At 40.9% G+C, this 20,616-nt stretch overlaps 1 protein-coding gene across 1 annotated transcript in view; it reads right to left on the minus strand.

The window, feature by feature from the left end:
• Positions 1–20,616, minus strand: part of ank1b (ankyrin 1, erythrocytic b) — a 59,779-nt gene that overhangs the window by 16,516 nt on the left and 22,647 nt on the right. Inside the window, exons 2-26 of the mRNA XM_041058705.1 lie at positions 14,773–14,874; positions 11,388–11,486; positions 10,911–11,009; positions 10,458–10,556; positions 10,018–10,203; positions 9,611–9,709; positions 9,302–9,400; positions 9,116–9,214; positions 8,513–8,710; positions 8,047–8,145; positions 7,589–7,687; positions 6,884–6,982; positions 6,502–6,699; positions 6,173–6,271; positions 5,806–5,904; positions 5,351–5,548; positions 5,025–5,123; positions 4,700–4,798; positions 4,362–4,460; positions 3,770–3,862; positions 3,484–3,556; positions 3,273–3,293; positions 1,741–1,864; positions 1,422–1,485; positions 896–1,008 (exon numbers count right to left, since the gene is read on the minus strand). Coding sequence (XP_040914639.1) covers positions 896–1,008; positions 1,422–1,485; positions 1,741–1,864; positions 3,273–3,293; positions 3,484–3,556; positions 3,770–3,862; positions 4,362–4,460; positions 4,700–4,798; positions 5,025–5,123; positions 5,351–5,548; positions 5,806–5,904; positions 6,173–6,271; positions 6,502–6,699; positions 6,884–6,982; positions 7,589–7,687; positions 8,047–8,145; positions 8,513–8,710; positions 9,116–9,214; positions 9,302–9,400; positions 9,611–9,709; positions 10,018–10,203; positions 10,458–10,556; positions 10,911–11,009; positions 11,388–11,486; positions 14,773–14,874 — 2,756 coding nt within the window. The remainder of the gene's footprint in view (positions 1–895; positions 1,009–1,421; positions 1,486–1,740; positions 1,865–3,272; positions 3,294–3,483; positions 3,557–3,769; positions 3,863–4,361; positions 4,461–4,699; positions 4,799–5,024; positions 5,124–5,350; positions 5,549–5,805; positions 5,905–6,172; positions 6,272–6,501; positions 6,700–6,883; positions 6,983–7,588; positions 7,688–8,046; positions 8,146–8,512; positions 8,711–9,115; positions 9,215–9,301; positions 9,401–9,610; positions 9,710–10,017; positions 10,204–10,457; positions 10,557–10,910; positions 11,010–11,387; positions 11,487–14,772; positions 14,875–20,616) is intronic.

The following is a 20,616-nucleotide window of genomic DNA, read 5'->3' on the forward strand; positions in this document are numbered from 1 at the left end:
AATGATCAAGATGCATTTTGCATTAAATAATACAGGACAGGAACATAAACCGATACTGGGTTTTCAGTGAAGATGTTCTCACAGAGAAATTCATTTGTGTATTTTCTTAAGCAGTGTTTTCAATTGATCTGGTCTCTGTCTGTGTATGCTTTTGTGCAGAGTGATTCATAAAAGAGACACCACTTCATTTTGTTGGTGCCCTTTTCTTTTGACTGTCTCAATATGGCAGGGGAGGACAAACCATCTGGAGTGGCCACTAAGTGCAGGAAGAATGACATGAAAAGATTTAGAAAAAAAAAAAAAGGGACCCATGCTGTTTGATCCTGCATTAGACAGGCAGCCTTGTATAGGTGTGTGCGTGTGTCTGGCAGGGTGACTCTTCCCCTCTCATGACATCTGCACTTTATATTCTGCTTCTCAAATGCTGACTCATTGCACTCTGCATAAATTATGACTCAGCAGACCTAATAAAATAACATCATGTTACATTAACCTTGTGGGACTTGTCATAATTACAGATATTTTATGCATTAATAATATGAACAAAGATAAATTTAATAAAAACATTCATATAACTAGTAATTGACTTCTGTTCTGTAGGGAGTGAGTAACTGTCTGGAGTGTCTGTGGCTCAGTCTTGTTCACATCATCACTGATGTTTTGGGATCATTGATGTTTTGATGTCAGGGATGTTATAACATCAATGATGGCCACTGATCATGAAAGATGTAGGATGATACTGGAAAGTGCAGCGTTAACTGAGCAGCCATTCTTTTTGGTTGTGGGGGTTTGAATATGACAAGCCTGACAAGCAGAATCAATGAATAACACATTTTAGTATGAATAAAATAAAAAAATGAGGATTAACACCCAGTCAAACATTTTATTAGCTTACCCCGTGTGAATGGGGCTGGCCACAGGGCTGACATTGTCTGAGGTCTCTGTAGCAGGACTGCTCGGGATAAGAGAGTCTTCATCATACTCCTTTGGCAGGGGGACGGGGGTGTGCTGAGGTCAGGGAGGGAGACAAAAAGAAAGGCAGTGAAAAATTGAGAGGCAGTAAAATAGCCATAACTGAAAAGATTAAGACAGAGAAAAGCGGGAGGGAATGACAGAGAAGAGACAGACAGAGAAAAGAAGAGAGCAGAAGAAGTAGTGGAAAAAAACACAGCACAATGAAAGGAGTGAGAGAAAAGAGGGAAAATGAGGCAGAAACAGACAGAGTGAAATAGAAAAAGAGGAGACAATCTAATTGAAGACAGGGAGAAAACCAGAAACCAGATGATTTAGATAAAATCCGAATACTTTTACATACTGGAGGTATTCAGCATACACAAGTTAATATCTGCCTTCAGCAGGATAAAATAACAAATGCTTACAAAATGTGATTGTGTGCTCTAAACGTCACAAGCTAAGCCTACCTGATCCAGCAGAACCGTCTCTGGGGACACACAAGGGATCCTGGGAATAGCAGGAGAATACGGCCTGTGGCAGAGGAAGTGAGAATAATGTAAGACGAGACAAAGGCTGACTATTATTCTTTAAAAGAAATTTGATTAAAATCATTTTATCTCATGCTGCTGCTTCTGATAAATTAAGACAAAGACAAATTATCTATACCAGTCATTCAATGACTCAGTCAGTCTCATTTTACAACATCTATTATGAAAAGCTCTGTTTCACCATATATATATATATATACACACACACACACACATATCAGCCAGTACACAGACTTACGTGGTACCCATGCCACCCTCAAAGTCTCTTAAAGTCTTCTTAGGGGAGAGGAAGTCATCGTCCTGGTCCTTGAAGTCGTCAAGCTTTAAGTAGCGTGCTCCATCCATCCCGAGCAACTCGTCTCCTGTGGGCAAAGTACAGAGGTCAGGAACATGGAAAAGGAGAAAAGAGGAAAAAAAAAAGAAGACTGGCAAAGAACAGGTTGTAAAGAGCACATAAAGAATTGAGAGAGAAAAGGACGAGACCAGGGGAATACAGGGCAAAATGATGCTGAGCTCAAGTCTCAAGTTCTTCCACTCAGTAGTAAAACAGTGTAAGTTTCTTAATCTGCCAATGGAATTCATTTTTTCCCTCACTGAATTTTGACTTTTTTTTTTTTATGAGTGACAGTATCTTGAACTGAGGCTGGCGTCTCCACTTGAATCAAAATAATGTCACTTAATTCAATTCTCTGCAGGTGGAAGTGATAATTTCTAGACCACCGTACTTGTCATCCTTTCACCTTCATGAAACCACAGAAAAAAATGGCCACAAAGCAATTTCAGATATATTTAGTCCAAGCGATGGAGTCAAACCAACAACAACTAGGAGCCAATGGGAACCAAAGGAGTGAAAGAAGAGGATTGGTAAGACAGTGGATATTAACACAGTTTAGGACACTGCATGGACGGCAAACTGCAAGGCACCTGGTGACAGCTTTTTTAGTGAGCATGCCCATTAAAGATGAAATCACATGTGGTGATGGTTGTTTCTGTGTAGGAGAAAATACCTCAATTATTAAGGAGGAATGATATTGAAATAAAAATCATAACAACAACAGTAAATAAACCACTTCAAAAAACTGCTGTTCACTGACGATTACACATTAATTAGTACAAGCTGTACAGGTAAACCAAAACAAAAATGGTGAGGAAGAAAAAAGCGACACAATTAAACAAGTACAACAGAAAACAGATTAAAAATGAAGCTTGCAGGTGAAAATGCTTTTAAAATTTGTTGCAAAAATTACAGTGATTCGATTTAATTCTGAGTTTCTTCAAAGCAGAAAAAGACGACTGCATAAACAGCAACTGTGTGTGTTGTTTACAGACGCGTGTCTCAGCTGGGGCACAGCATGTGTGTAATGAGCTTATTGATCAATTAGGCTGCAAAAGGCAGGAGTAACTGCAATTGTGAATTGGAAGAGAGCCGTTTGTCTTTCAAATGCAGAGACACTGGAGTTCCGTCAATAATGAGACCACGAACAGATGTGCATTGAACGCTGGTAAAAGGAAAATGTCGTGACTACATGCTGATGAAAAACAGACGCGTTTTTTTGTAAAGAAATCTCCGAGCAGGAGGGAGAAAGAAACCACAGAGAAGATAAAGACAGAGAAAAGCAAACAGGGCTGGAGTTGAGAGCAGACTCAAGAGGAACTGATTAGAAAGACAATTAGTGACGCACAGAGAAAATGAGAAAGTACAACTGCAATGAAGGCACAAGTTCACTAGCCACCGGACCGGACAAGGCAGAGATACAGACACAATCCTACCTAACGTTAGCTGGGCAACCCCTACAAAACAAATGGAAAAGGGCGTTATAAACAGTATACATATACATATTTAAATTCACTGTGGTACTTTGATATGTCAGTGTACCTCCCAAATAGTCTTCTTCTACCCAAAATAGAAAGTCAGAGCTGAAAATGAGTAATCAAAGCTGTGCAGTTGCTGTGTTAAGCACAGTGAAATCAGATAGCCTACCTTCATCCTCTGAAACATCCAAAATCTCATCCACTGTCTCGGGAAAACTCATCCGATGCTTCTCTGTAGTGATCTGTGAAGAGCAGAAGGAGGTTGCAGCAGAGAGAGGTATGGCAGAGATGCAGGAAGGAGCGAGAAAGAGAAGAAAGAGAAGAGAACAGATGGAAAATGAACCTGATCACGACAAATAAATGATTTTATTGAACATCTGAGTCATGGCTTGTCAAGGCCACTTCTTTTGCGTATTGGTGTAACCATGTGAACAAGAGCATGATGTGTTGCTCACCGCGGAGACCGACTCCTCGGTAACCAGCTTCAGCACATCGATGACAGAGATGTAACCCAACCGCTTTGCAATGCCCAGGGGAGATGTCCCATTCTACACAGAGAAAGATGACAAAAATATTTACACTGATTTTTATAGTTCATAGGTGATGCACTTCATGGCTGCATTACAGTACAGTGACCATCTCCCTTTAGAATTTTTAATAGATGATAAACATTGTTAAAGGCAAAAGGACATTTGTCTGATCATGGTGTTCAATAGCTGTCATATGAATGTGGCTCTGTGAACCTTCACAGGACCTTGGCAGATAATTTTCTCATACAACTGTTAACCAGTAACTTTAAGTGTGTATTCGATTGCTTTTATTAATTAATTGTGTCCATCATTTCAGTCATGTCACGTAACATGTGATAGGAGAATCAAGGAAGACAAATCATCTCAGAGGGATTCCTGCAAAGACTCCTTTGCTTATTTGTTTTCATGTTATCTACAGGACACGTTTCCCCAGAGAAATCAGAGTGCCGGTCAGTGCTGAGAGGAAGGATAACAGTGGACGGGATAACAGTGGAAGGTATTCCTGCAAGTGCCTCACCGAAGTAATCTCATTGGGCTGGGCTCCGTGTTTCAACAACAGGGTGACAATATCAGTGTGGCCCTGCTGAGCTGCCTGGTGTAGAGGCGTGTAGCCCATCTGGGGAAACAAAGAGGGAGGATGGTCAGATAAAATAAGAAACACAGTGTTCCCGTCTATGATTTTGGCACCTAAAGCTAGTACCACTGCTGCTCCAACCAATCTGTTCATAGCGGTCAACTAATTGCTGGTGGTTAAAAAAAACACAAGTAAACAAAAACACACAGTTAGTTAAAAGGCCCAGATGGAGTACAAGTTATGGTCAAATATGTAACGCAAGTGAGATGGAGATAGGTTACCCTTGTCTTGCTGTTCACATGTGCTTGCTGCTGCAGAAGGAACTTGACCATCTTGATGTTGCCATAGTGACAGGCCACATGAAGGGGCGTGTAGCCCATCTAAGACGTGGACAAAGAGACACAGCTGGTTGTTCAGTAGCTTCTTTGATGCCTTCTAATAAACTGCTTGGATTTCTGACTGTCGTGCAGTCAAAGCTCGACACTAAAATTTTCCATCAACAAAGTGGAATAAGCTAATTCAGTAACATCTGACATCTTTTAACGCATCTAACTTATAATAATTCTCTTTATCATTTGGTGTACCAGTGGAGATGGTGTAACTTACCCGTGAAGCAGCGTAAACGGACGCTCCCTGTTTGACCAATGTGTCAGCGATGCCCACATGACCCTCCTGGGCCACAAGATGCAGAGGGGTCAGTCCATTCTGAAAGACAGGAAGAATCAACAGGAGATCTGAGCAATATGTCGTCATTAAACAGAATTTTTATGGTATATCTATTTTTTTGGATATGATATGGTCTAATAGTCTAATAACCTTAGAACCCCGCCCCCTCCCCAAAATTCTTACAATCATAATTGAGGGTGAAAAACTCTGTGAATCAAATCTAACTCTGCAAGACTAATACGTTTTGATCCATTCTAATATCACACCTTGTTTCCCAGATTAACGTTGGCCTGTTTGGAGATGAGCAAAGCCACCATGTCAGGCCGTCCCTCCTGTGAAGCCAGGTGTAGGGGCGTAATGCCTTGGAGGGACTCGGCATTGGGTGAAGCCCCATTCTGCAGCAGACAGCTGGCCACCTCCATCTGGTTCTGCTTGGCTGCTATGTGCAGAGGAGTGTAGCCATTCTGCAGAGAGAAACAAGGACATACAGACACAGGCAAGAGTGGGCATCGCTTTTCTTCACATTCTTCATGTCTAATTTTAGACTAAAACTCGAGTGCTGTTCTTAGAGAGTGCTTCAGAGAACAAAGACTGTCACGTAAATTACTGTATGTTTAGGTACCACACACTCATTTGACCTGTTTCGGTATTTGTGTCAGCGACGGGCTGGCATGCCGCGCAGGCCCGCCTGTGCGAGTGCACACATATGTGAGCATCTTACTCGAGCAGTGCTGTGTGCAGATCCTCCCTTGCTGACCAGAAGTTTAACAACATCCAGGTTGTTGTGATGGACGGCCACATGAAGGGGTGTCAGACCATTCTGTTAAACACACACACACACATGCATACACATGTGCACATATATAAACCCACAGACATACACATACAGAAAAAAAACCACACAGAAACATGTATATATGAAACACATGACATGATAATCTATCAATCAGCTGATCTCCTACAATCATTTCTATGAGGTCAAGCTTTCTGGCTGAACTGCTCCTCACAGCCTCCTTATAAAGAGAGCCTCATTGTCTTTGTGTAGGTACTTCAGGGATCTGACCTACAGGGAGCGCAGATTGTCTCACCTTCCCAGCTGCGTTAGGGTTGGCTCCTCTCTCCAGAAGTAGTTCTGCCACGTCCACCTTTCCATATTTAGAGGCCACATGGAGGGGAGTGAAGCCTTTCTGCTCAAAAGAAAGAAAAACATACAGAGAGCTGTTTACCAAACATCCAACAGCTATTGTACACTTTATTTACTCATGTAGTTTAGAAGAAGAACCTAAACTCAATGTAAAAGATATGTAAAAGTTTTTTTTGCTACATGTAGACGACTTAAGGTGGAAATATTATTGCACTAACTGAGAATCAATCCAGGTGCAGCCAGTTTTTTCCTTTGCCTTGGTTTCTACTCTACCTTCGTCATCTTGATTTGCTGTGCTCCAGCATCCAGCAGTATTCGAATGGTGTGGACGTGACCTTCACGTGCAGCGATGTGTAAGGGGGTGTGGCCCGCAGTTGTAGCAGAGTCGGGGTTGGCCTTGTGCTCAAGGAGCAGCTTGACGAGCTCCTTGTGGCCCATACGGGCTGCACAGTGTAGAGGTGTCTGGTCATCCTGGAAGAGGTTGATTCATGTTTTAATGGCACATGCTAACTTCATTATGAACTTGAGGTGGAATTTATTTAACTTTTCTGACAGTTTAAAAGGCAGCAAGACCTCCTCAAAAAATACTGAATGGCAACAACAGATACAGATGTACAAACAGTGACGACTGAAGTAAGACTACATCAGCTCGTACCTTGGCCTTGGCATCCACTTGTGCTGCGTTCTGCAACAGGAACTGAGCAACTTCACAGTGTCCTGCTCTGGAGGCCATGTGGAGGGGAGTCTCCACTTTCTGATGTAGGTAAACATAGAAAACAAGTCACTCAAATTATATACTAGAATGTCACTTGTACTAAGATTTAAAATTCATTCATCCATTAATGTATGTTTGTTACATTTGTCCACTGAAGTACTCCTACTCTAATTTGTAAAGAAAAACATAATTTGTAATTTTGATACTTACTTATTATCAGTTATACAAATTTCTGATTGAGACAAATCATCTTTAAATCCACCTGCTTGAGGGCTCATGGTTCAGATCATTCTATTAATTTCAGTAATCCAGAAATAATTAAAGCTCATTCTGTGATATCATTTTTAACAGCACATACTTTCTGTGGTGGTGAAAATGAAACTCGAAGAATCTATGGCTAATTGCTGAATTTATGACCTACAGAATTAATCTTCTCCTGTAATGAATTATTGAATTCAGTGTGGAATTAATTCTTTCTTAAAGATGTGAATAGAGAGAGAGAGAGTTTTGTAACACATCTTGACATGGATGACTTTAGACTGTTAATTCGCTCAACTGGCAATGCTGGAAAGTTATTTAAAAGAAATAAAAAAAATAAAATGACGTGTTTAGGTTTAGTTTTTGGGAAGAAAAAGTGCTTCTCACCACATTGGAAGCATTAGGTGAAGCCCCTCTTTGGAGCAGGTTCTTTACTATGTTCAGGTGACCCATGAATGCAGCTACATGAAGAGGAGTGAGACCAGACTGCAAACACAAAAACCAGACAGAGATATGAATGCATTACAGAGACATCGAGTGACATTCTATTTCATTAGCCACATCTGAATGACTGGCAATCGATCAAATGTCCCATTTTTAAGACAGATGACACTGACATGTGACAGGGGATATAGGAATTTAAAAATACAGCACCAGATTTGCCCTGCCAGTGCTTGACCTTAAACGTAGATAGAAGAAGTAGTAAATTAAGCCAGAAAAATACTTGTTACAAAAGTCAAGGAATGCTTTATGAGAGCCACTTGAGTGAAAACTCTTCCTTTACACCAGAAGAGTGAATATTTGTTTATATTCAGACTCCGTCCTTTGGGGTCACATCGTCTCACCTCTGTGACAGCTTCTAAGGAAGCGGAGTGCTTAAGCAGCAGGTCCATGGACCGCATGTGGTTCTTCTTGCAAGCAATATGGAGAGGTGTGAAGCCATTCTGGAGACAGAGAAAATAGTTCATAACCAGACTACGAGTGTGTACAATCCAAAAGCCCTCTGATCAAAAGACAGTTCAAAAAAATGCTATGTCTTCTCTTATACACCAAAGATTGTGATTATATTCGAATCATTTTCAATATTTATATATATTTTTTTAACTTAGCTTCTTTTTAAATTTTACAGGGGTATGTGGATTTCGCAATTGTCTCAATACAGTGATGATAAATGTGACAAATTATCTGTAAGTTTGAAGTGTAAACCCTGAACTATAAAAATCATTTAATAATCAATGAAGCATCTTTAAAACAGTAGGCCCACAGTGATGATCTCAAAGTGTTCAGTCATTTAAAGAAGCAGTTAGTCACCAGAGCGCGTGCATTGGCTTTGGCCCCCTTGTCCAGTAGGACCTTGGCCATGCGATGGTGACCACAGTGGGCTGCTACATGAAGAGGGGTTAAATGGTCCAGCGTGATATCATCAATCTCGGCGTTGTATTGCAGTAGCTGCCTGACACAGTCCATGTGATCCCCCTGAGCTGCCATGTGGATGGGGGACAGACCGTTCTGTGGGAGACAAAGAGTGGGACACACAGAGAGGAAGTGAAGAGGAGATGGAGATAGATTTGTCACTGTTGTCCTGTGTATGTATCAAGCTGTACACAGCACATTGAATCAATAAGATTCAGTTTCTTATGTTCAAGAAAGCAGAGAGTGAGTCCTTAGCGGGGATATAATCAATCCACTGCTGACGAGGCTCAGATTTAAAATGCTCAGTAAACAGACCAATCTGTCAGGCATCTTGATTTTAGCTAATTATCCAAAGTTGGATGAAAGTGTATAAGCTTCTAGCAAGCTGTTTTATTATTTGTTAATTTTCTGATGGTCTTGGGAACATCATCAGAAACATTAATTGAATTCACCTTATTTCAAAAGTCACAGTGACAACAGTACTTCATTAAAGTCATCTACCTTGGTTTTAGCCTGGATGGGAGCACCATGTTCCAGCAGGATCTCAATAATGCGAACATGACCATTCCTGGCTGCACAGTGGAGAGGAGTCAGCTCATCCTACAAAGAGATGAAGAAGTAAAGTAAATGGAAAAGGGAAACAGATACTCAGAAGGCATGCATTAGTGACAAAATACCACAAACTACCTTTGTTTTGGCATCAATCTGTGCTCCTCTGTCCAGCAGTAGTCTGACCATCATCACATTGCCCCTCCTGGAGGCTATATGAAGGGGTGTGATGCCGTTCTAGAGAAGCAGAGGTAAAAAAAAAAATGTTAGCTGACATAAGTGTTGACAAAAGTATAATGGAAACAATTCAGTTAAAACAATACATGTATAGAGAAAATATAACCTAATATTCCTGTATTAACCTTGATACCATTCTTCTCTCCACACAAAAATGTTCATTTTTCCTTTAAGGTGCCATGTTTGATCCTGCCGCTGAGATAAACTGACCTTGGGTGTGAAGTTTACATTGGCTCCTCTGTTCAGCAGCAGCTGGGCAACGCTCATATTCTCATAGTGGGCTGCAATATGGAGAGGTGTGAAACCAGTCTACAGAGAGGGAGACACAATGGGAGGGTGCGGGAACAAGAGTGTAAATATGGATAATTACAATCTATTTATATCACTATTAAAAAGCAAGGTTGGAAAGTGCATAACACTGATAGTATAACAGTTCGGGACATAAAGGAAGATTAACAGAACAATAAGACAACACCCCCAAAAATTCTGTAACAGTGCGCGCTGAATGTTATGTCTATAATAAACAGCGTTTTTGTTTAGTGATATTTGATTGGAGAGTTTTCTTATCAGTCGTAGCACACTCAGTAAACAATTAGACACAGAAAGTGACAGCATACCTTGCTGAGTACATCAGGGTTGGGGTCGTTCTGTAGGAGCACTGCGGCGGTGCGAGTGTCGTCGTTTCGTGCAGCGATGTGCAGCGCGGGGAGGCGGACCTTGCCCTTGGTGCCATAGTTGATGAGCAGCGCCACAACGTTTTCATGGCCCTGCTGGAGGGCTACGGCCAGGGGAGTGAAGCCATCCTGAGAAGGGAGCGGATGAGTGAAAGAGATGGTGAAACGGTGGAAAGGCAAGAACAGGGATGTAGAAGAGGAAGAAAGTGAATACGAAACCATGCAAAATAATATTTCCTTGAGCTGATACAGTGAGAGATGCAACGTCCTATTAACTGATGTACTCCACTGATGTTTAAGGATCTAATTACTTATCATCAGCATGGACAATCAGTGCAACCTCAGACATCACAATCAAACAGGCGGTTTGAAGAGACGTGTACCTCAGTAGGGAGACTCTGATTGGCACCATTCTCAAGCAGGAACTTGACCACCTCTAAATGATTCTCCTGTGCTGCCATGTAGAGAGGACTGAACCCTTTCTGCTAGGGCACAAATACAGTATGTACAGTTACAAATACACAAACACACATTAATATAGGCCTCAACGCATTTTACAAGATGTGCTGTTAGAAAAAAAAAAGCACACACGCATGCACGCACACACACATACATACATGTTTTTGAGACACAGCTGACCTGGGGAAAATTAATAATTAACAGGTGTTTATCTTTACAAGGACACACATGCTCATCCTTACAGAGACTGTATGTAAATATATGGACAACTCTTTAGCAGGTGCACAAGCAGAGAATTACACAAAAACACACATACACACAGAGTGGGCACACACTCTCACACACTCTTCTCTTGCTCACAGCTTGCGGTGACTCACATGTGACTGGGCATTTACGTTGGCACCATAGTTGACAAGCTCAGCCACCACTTTCTCCTGCCCTGCCAGTGCTGCAATATGGAGAGCAGTGTTCCCTTTCTGGAGGTCACACACACACACACACACACGGACGGCAAGAGAATAAAGTAGAATGAATGAGAAGAATTTTTTTCCAAACCAATGGCCTAGATCTCTACACTGAGAACTGAAATACATCTAGTTTATTGTAATCAGAAAGTACTCTTTACACTCCTTAGGTGTTTGTGGTTACAGGTGTTAGGTGCTAGTTTAGCTCATGGATGCTGCCTGCAGTGTCACCATAGCTGCAATTCGACTGAACTAGCCCTGAATTTAGCTAAAGCTAAGAAAGCTGTTAGGGAGGTGTTACAGTCAAAGTGCTTTATTGATTTCAGTTCAGTATGAAATGCTATTTTAGAGAACAAGCATACAGAGAGTATGCTTGTTCTCTATAAGTACCTTGGTGGTTGCTTCCAGCTCAATGCCAGCGTGTAGTAGCTCCAGGACCATTTTGACGTGACCTTCTTTAGAGGCCAGGTGTAACCCGTTGAGACCGTTCTTAGGGAGAAAACAGAGTGATTTAGTCACATTAGAATCAGAGGAAACATCTAGGATACAACACTGTGAAAAGTTACTGCCAAATCATGTCAAAGTATTAGTCATTTATAGCAATAAGCTATTGAACTGTTTAAATGTAGGGTTTTCAGTGTAAAGCTTCAGTAATGGTATAATCTTCCAGTTTGTGTGATTGGCACACACCTATGCTGAGTAATACATTCTTCCTCCCTAAATCAATTAATGATCTGTGCAAATATCTCACAGAAATCTCTATACCTCCATGCCAACCACCTGTGTCCTCTTCTCTGTCTTGATTATTTTGGTCTTTACCATTAACATAAAAGTTTGTCATGACCTTTCAGAATGTGCCATCAGTGCAGTGGCCTGAGTGTTCATGTTTTAAATGCATCCACATTGCTGATGGAAAATGAAGAAGTACAAGGAACAAACTGCACACACTTCGGTCTCATGCCCCTGTGAGCAGAGCAACATATGCCCGTTTTCTCCAGCTGTGCAGAACATCACTCGTCTACTTACTGTATCTCTAAAAATAACTGATGAAGCCACAGCGGCAGTGGGAGGACTCAGTTGTGACAAAATGATGAGACTGATGAGTGAGAAGGAAAGCAGGGAGGGGAGGGGGCTGGGAGACAACTGTTTTATCTCAGTGGTCTGTTTAACTCTCTGGCTTCACTTTGCTTCAGTGGAGTCTGAGCTGCAAACTGCCTGCTGTAACCGATCCGGCCACCAGGAGTCTCAGTGATCCACACTGCTCTCAGACTTCCCATCATACTGCAGTGTCACTCAATTCCAATGGGCAACACAGCCTCTCTGCGAGCATGCGCAGAGGGATGGGAAGCACACAGTGTAAATTACACACACAGTTAAAACGCAGAGTGTGAACATTTACATGTGCACACGAAACAGAAGCAGATACATTGTGATTTTCAGTTTTGCTTTTAACACCTTCAGTGCTCATTTACACTCCTTCCACAAACGCCTACATTTGTGAGATATATGCATTTATACACGCACAATCACACCAGGCAACAGCACAACAATGGTAGGTAGTTAAATACTTAAATAAATATAGGCAAAGAGAGGGAGAGGGCAGGAAAGAGTGAGTGAGAGAGAGAGCGAGAACACCAACAGGAGCCTGCAGCTATAGCAAGGACAGGTTATTGCTGCAGAATCACATAAATCACATATAAAAATACCATCTCTGCCCTTGCCTCAGTCCTCAGTAAAAAGCCATCGATATATTGGTACACAAAAAGGCAAAAAATAAATGAAGAACGGCGTAAGGAAATGCACAAGGAATTATTTTAGAAAATCACATTTAAGGTCTACAATTTGTCACAGGGTTGTGGGTATGAAATGCAATTATTGTAGATCATATCAGTAGTAATTATTCAGTTGATTACAATCTTAATACAAAGATGTTAACAACCCTTGAAAATTGTGCAATTGTGAAAATCGTACTTCCTTTTTATTTCAGTTGTCATCTATCTTCCCTGTCTCATTCTGTGTATATGTGTGTGTGTGTCTCTTAGCTGAGCGTTCATTCTCGATGCTCAGACTTCCATCTGACTGTGCTTTGTCTGTGTATAAAAACTTGTCCATTCATTTACCAAACATCACTCCCACTCCACAGCCATCCTTAACACAACAGCATACTGACGAGCGAATGAGTCCAAACCGACACACATTCACATTCACACTTTCATGTTCATGCTTCACGATATTCACTTATCTGAAATTGTTGTGCTGTGGTCATGATGCAACAAGGTGTAAGAAAGCAGACAGTAGGGCTGAAGACTGAAGGAACTATAATCTATTATACTTAATTATTTATGTACCCCACTTCACGCGAAGACAGAGAATCAGGAGGTCTTTAGGTTGTGAATTGTTAATTTTCTTTTCGGTCTTTTATTTTAAATCCTTTGCTGATATGGCAGCATGATAATTTCATTACAGTCTGTGCTGCATTCAAATATTCCTCTAAAGCCTAAGACCAAACTTTTCACAGTTTGTTCTTTCCCAGTGGAATAAAAGTTCCAAAGTACCCAAAGTACCACTCTCCATTTGACCTGTTTGATAATTGTCACCTTTTTGCCAAGGGAGTCTTTTTGTTTCCCACAGTGTGGTGATAAATGGTTTCACACTCTCCCAGACATTTTTACAAGAGGCAAAAACTTGGTGAATTTACCCATCTCTTCATTTATTTTTATTAACAATTAAATTCTTTATTGTGAGTTTACGAGTTCCCTTGGCAGATAAAATGAGCCACTTGCCCACTGAATGAAAAAGTAATCCAATTCAGCAGCACATAATATACTTCTATCAATGGATTTGTTAATGTTAATGTTATTGTTATTATTATTATTATTATTTTTTTTTTATTTGTTATCAGCTAAGCTTCTACTTTCTGCTTGTCGTGGTCTTAGCAATAGGTGTGGGGTAGTGGTCTAACTATGGGTACACTCCACATATGCTATCCCAAAGACAGCAGTGGCTCTCACAGTGTGATATTTCCTGCTCAGAACAAAAGGTAGCCAGAGGGCACTGAGTAAAGGAACCAATGAAACCTGACAAAACTATTTACTTTTTCCAATATACTGGCCCTGGGCATGAATGAATGAATTGGAAGGTGGTTTCAAGGAAAAGAGCGTATAAAGTGTAATGAATTTCTGCCCTCCTATATAAAAGATATTATCAAGAACAGTACCAGTGGAAATTTCTCCGGAGTAACATTAACAACTCAAGCAATAAAGTTCTCCTGCCTTGGTCTGCTCCTATGATAAGCATGGGTTCAGTAGTAATATTTCATTTTTTATTATATACTGACAATTTAATATTTCTCTATTATTATTCAAGACTGCTGTATCCACATTTAATTTCTATTTCACTTATTTCAGAATGGATTTTGACTCCTCCACAGAACATGCACAGACCTGCTGCGTCCAGCCACTGGATTTCCATGTAAATTAAAAGACCAACACCAACATTCATGTACTGACTGGAGCAACAAGAGAGGAATATATGATTGGCACTGAGTGCTTAAGTTGAATTTTATCATCTTTTAAAAAACAAAAACAAAAGAGTAACACTGGATATAGTGTGAAGGCACTGTTGTGTAGGCTGTTATTTTAAATACTGTGAATACTAACTAAATGTTGTAGCTGTTTTTATATGAGCCACAATTTAATTTATTGAAATTTGTGAGTGGCACAGAACACAGATTTTTGGATAGCTCTTCCAGTAAGCTGACTTGAAACTATCTTACTTGATTAGCTGTGTTGATGTTGAGTCCATTCTTGATGTGATCCAGAGCCTTGTCCAGGTTCCCTGAACGAGCTGCCCGCAGAAAGCTGGTGGCTGCATCGGCCTGCAATAAATAAGGAGGACTGTCAAACAGGGGACGAGAGGAGGACGAGAGCGTGCACGTATATACGGATCAACACAGTTTTTCAGGGTACATAAAAACTCAACAAATGATACAGAGATACTGTTGCAAAACACATTAATGCCACCAAAAGTTATGGACTGAAATACAGAGAAATACCATAAATATACACAGATACTTCATCAACATCAGCTGTTCCTCCAACATTACCCACAAGTCCTTGATATCAGGATATAGTTGCACTAAAAGCCCCAGTCAGGTTACATATCTTAATGCATTGTAAAAAATATAACAATCACTTCAAGGCAAGACACAAGGCCGCGTGCAGGAAATACGATACTACATTCATTGGCTCACCTGCCCTCTGTAAGAGGCTAAAAATGTCAGACTCCTCACAGTCGAGCTTCGCCCACACTGTGAGTTTGGCAGGCATTCATAGCCGAGCACACTTCGCCACGAGCTCCGCTGTCTGCCTGTCTGATCTCAGAGGAAAGCTCCTGTGGTGTGTGTCTCCATGTGTGTCAGTGTTTGTACGCCCACCTCCGAATTCATTCATCAGCCGATAGTATAATGCAGCTGACCTGCACAGTGAGATGTTTCCAATGCCCCAAAGAGGAAATACTGTGTAATGTACTGAATGTACTGTACTCTTGACCCTCTCTCCACCCCTGTCACCGGCAAAATTGTGTATCTGTTTGAGCTGCTATTCTCAAGTGGTTTAATTATACTGAATTGCTGAAAGATACGCCTGCCCTTTTCAGATGTACTGAGACGTGTTTTTTTTCCTCTCCTCTCCTACAGACTTGTGGATCTGTGCCGATGCATCAGGAGCCAGTGTTCTTTGTTTGTGTGAATGACGCACTGCATTAGATTTTTATCTCACAAACAGATAAGATCATTTCCTTTTTTGCCAGCCTCCTCTCTATTTACTTCCCAGTCCTATTTTCCCAACATCTTCATATAGTTGCTGTTTTTCATTTCCATCTGTTCCCATTATTTTCTGCTCAACTCCTTTCACCATACACCTCAGGATTCCCCCCTCACCTGAGTCCCTTTTAAGAATTTGATGATTCTCATCTAGCATCCCATCGCTAAGTGTCTGGGCAGCAACACAAAGGCCTGACATTACTCCGGGCACTGTCACTGAATCACAGCTTGAAGCCATTTCTCATTTCACAGTTAACTCCTTTACATCAGTTTTTTCTTCTTCTGCGCCCTAGTGTGTTCATGATATGTTACTGATCACAGTCTCCACCTGCATCCCTCCTCCTCCTCCTCCTCCTCATGACTCCACACCACTGCTTCACTAAACCAGATTTCTATGTGCATTTATCATCTGACTATTTGTGAATGAGTGCTGGTTTTGTGTGTGTGTGTGTGTGTGTGTTAGTGTGTGTGAGTAATGAGGCAACAACAGCATGAGCCATGAGCTGACCACATTGGGCAGAAAATGAAAAATCTTGCACCTCCTTAAACAAGCTCAGTCTATACCAGTGTGCGTTCACGTTGGCGTCAGGTTGGAATCCATTTTCCTTCTTCCTCCACTCCCCTTCACTACCGCTCCCTCCAACCTTCCTGTCATTCTTTCGCTCTATCACAGAGATGAGAGCTGTGAATCAGATCCTGGCAATTCACTTCTACTTTATTTGCAATCATCGGGTCTGTTACACCAAATAATCAGATTACTGAAACCCCTCACCATGAATCACTCAGTGCTGTATAAATGCTCCATGCCTCCAACCTGCATGTGCCTAAATCTGATTTTCCTTCTCCTGCTGCCTCTCCCATTCCTGCCATTTCCCTTCTGTTTCAGGCCTCATGCATTCTGCTTCATTTTCCCACATTTACTTTACTGTATAGCATCACCATGACGTGATGGTTTTGGATTTTCTCTTTCTAACTGTACTCTAGAAGTCAATACTAATAATATAAAATAACACACTAACACAAAGGTAATTTCAGAGGTGAAGCCTTGAACAAAACACAGGTGGTCTAATGTGTGTTTGGGATCCTTAGGTGTTAAAGCGTTTGTGATGTGATCCTTGGGCCAAAAGAACCCACACATAGACGTGAAGAGCATGTCACACATTATCTCATGCAGCCGACTGCCTCAGGTGACTGCTGTGATGAAGAAACTTATGATGTGTGTATGACAGGAGATACACTGACTGATTACAAAGTCAGTTCACAGCCAGTGAGCCGATACGATTTAGATTTTTAAATGTTTACCTCAGAAAATCTCTGCTGCCAGGCCCACGTATTAATCTCAGCTTCACAATTCATATTTTATTCAAGCTGAAGGACTCGACTGTTTTTTAAAGTTCGAGAATGTAGGGAAGCGTCAAATATTTAATGACTGGATTTCAGTTTTTAAAAGACACTATCAAGGTAACATTTTGAAGGTAAAGGTTTGTCAGCCAAAAGAAGCAGACTTTTTTATATCATGTGTTTTCAGTGACTCTCCGAAATGAAAAATGAACACAAAATAACCAAGGTCAGTCTGGTCACAGCAACACAGCAGATTTCCTGAGCTCAGCGACCACAGGGGCATGAAAAGAAGCGACAGCGACGCACAATCACCATCACACTGCAAAAAAGTCAGTCTAACAAATTATTTAATTGTGTGCTATTAAAATTAGATCTTTACTAAAAAAGAAAAAAGAAAAGAAAATTGACCACTGTGGGGTTAGTTATTTTATTTTATCCCATTTCAAATGAAATAGTAAAAAATTTTTTGCAATGCCTTAAAAGAAACCCCAGTGCAGCTGATAAGGACACGCAAACAAAGTGTTGAGGAAATAAGCAAAGTGTACACAGGGATGTATACAAGCATCGTATTTACTCTGTTATTAAAGAGCCATGTTTTTCAGGCTACAGGCCAGCCTCTCAGAGCCCACAACACTGACCTGACAGACAAGTCAGAGCTGACCAACATGAGCCTAAAAGACAACACACACCAGCCAAAAGACAACACCAAGACAGTTAATGGCAAATAGAAGTTACACGTGTGTAACATATAATTTCATTGTACATAGTGATAGTTGTATTCACATTTTAAACGCCCACACACTGTCCCATATTCAGGGAACACGTAAAACTGTGACATGCACATGCAGTGTTTCTTGTACTTTATGATTCTGTTGTCCTTGTGCCTGGTGTGTGTCAGCATGTGTTGTAGCTACACAATGCATTTCATTCCTGAGTGTTAGTGTGACTAACCCACACAAATTGAAATCTGATTTAATATTCTTAGAGTGAAACACACACAGGCTCATATGCTTTACGCTGTGCCAAAAATAGATTTGCTTTTTCAAACATGTGGACATGACAAAAGCCAGAAGAGGCAGAGACTTCAGATATTAATACTGAGGCAGAGAAAATTAAATCAAAACTGCCACAGGCACAAAGTCATGTGGAAATTAAAAGCAAAAAGGTTAAAGCTGTTAAGTTCAGGTTTGCTATTTAATCAGTTTTAAATGTACTTCTATAAATGGCTCCTACTTTTTGCACACACACACACCACACACACACACACACACACACACACACAAGGCAAGCATGTGGTCAAGAGCGAGTGAAAGAAACTAGGTTGACAGAAACCGATCTTACAAGATGAGTAACACCTTGTGCCACAAAAGATGAGAACATTAAAACACATGGAACTGAGTCACACACTCAATATAAGCTGTTATATAAGCTGCTGTTGGTGTAAATTTAACATGAGAAAGTGATTTAAGTGCTCAGAAAGATTGATATCAGAATAATTCAGGACTGATTTCATCGCCCTCAGTGCAGAATACTTGCTACTCAGACACTGAATTTGTGTGTTTCCCACAGACATTCAGTCTCTGATCATCACAAATCCTCTGTGTTGGAAGCATTTGATGGTTTTCTGTACTGTGGGTCTTCTCTGACAGAAGTCATTGGCAGAACAGTGGATACGTGTACTGATTGTAGTGACAGCTCCTGTCACGTCTGATTTTGAAATGAGTCCTTGTGTCACTTCAAGTTGAGACTTCTTCTCGCAGTTCAACATGCATCTCATCTCCCTCAGACTCTACCTTCCACTACGACACTATTCTACTAATGCTTGCAAGGAAAGAGGATGTGTTTAAGTCTTTGTTCATTTAGTGAGACCTATAATTATCAATCTTATTGATTGCCAATTTCTCTGATTTCGGTAGCTTACTCGTGCTGCACAGCTAAAACAAAGGATGATAACAAAAAGGCACAGTCAACATGAATTTGTGTAATCTTCTCTGCAGCAAAACAAGTGAGTATAATTAAGCACCAATACTGATGTGAGACTTTTCATGGTCTTGCATCATTAAATGGAAAAAACAAAGAAGTGGACAGAGAGAGTTAGGATATCTTAGTCTTGACTAACCCCTTTATGTCAGACACCACCATCTCTACAGAGAGACGTAGCCACCTAACTAGGTAGCTGTGGCTGGGAAATCAAGGAAAAGATTAAAACTGATGATGTTTGTCTTAGAAGTGCATGAGCTGAAGCAGCATATTTAGGGAGTATTAAGATGAATACTGGTGGACAGTCAAAGATTACAAGTGTGGATGGGAAAACGGTGGCTATTTGTCTTTGTGGGCATAAAGAAGAACCTCATTCACATAAGTCTAAAAACAAACGCATATGAAGACAAATCATCTACGAACACACACTCACACAAACCAAAACTAAAAATAGCTGCATAGACGCCACAGTATGTTAGTGTTGGCACCAACGCAGAGGGAGATGGATCACAGTAATGAACCCTCATGGGTTTAAACAAAGACCCACTCCTACCGCAGAAGACAGATTCCCAAGCAAACTTACACATATACTAAACAGGGGCAGACACGAAATATAACAAGTCTCAGAGTAGACTAGATTTACATGTAAAGCTACGGTACACAATGATTTGCAGGCTCTGACAGCAAGAAACAGAGTAGTAGAAGCCTCGCAGGCCTCGGCTGTGAAGTCTGTCTCACAGTCATGAGTAGAAGTACAAAATGAAAACAACAAAAATTATATTACTCGTCATGTTTTGTCCAAAGCATCTTTCGGTACCAGGAGTGCTCATGATTTTATCATCAACCGCAAAACCTTGAAGTGTTAACAGCATCCTGCACCATGGATACACAGAGAGAGGGACCTCTAAACCTGGCAGAATCACAGCTGAGAGCTGCACCGTGCAACACAGGGACACATTAAAACAAGGCACCTAATTTATCACTTCTGGCACTATTTCTTCTTTCCCATTCAGCTCCACGGTTCTTCGAGCCATTCCCCAATTCCCTTAACTTAGGCCTGTCAGCGTAAAATGTTACCTTGGCAGAAAGACGCAGAGTTAATGAAAAACACTGATCAGTATAATCACATTAAAACATCTGATATGGATCTAGACTCCGTAACTATATTCTCAGCTGCTTTGCAATCACAATGTATGACACCCTCTGTCCTCAATTTGCAGCACAATTCAACAGCCAATCAGTGTAATGCTAAAAACGCCAGAGTGCAGTTGTAAGATGCAGCATCTCATTAACTTTCATCAGACCCTGATCAGTGGTGTCAAAGAAGAAGAAGATAAATGATACGTGGACAAATTACCAATCTGAAGTAGTAGTAGTCAGTAAATAACTGCTGTGTAATGCTGTATCTTTTGTTGGCTCCTTTTATGTGCCAGTCAAATTTGACATGATCTTGGTATGTACTGCTTTCATATTTGC

Source organism: Toxotes jaculatrix, chromosome 16, assembly GCF_017976425.1.
Source record: "Toxotes jaculatrix isolate fToxJac2 chromosome 16, fToxJac2.pri, whole genome shotgun sequence".
Taxonomy (NCBI): Eukaryota; Metazoa; Chordata; class Actinopteri; family Toxotidae; genus Toxotes; species Toxotes jaculatrix.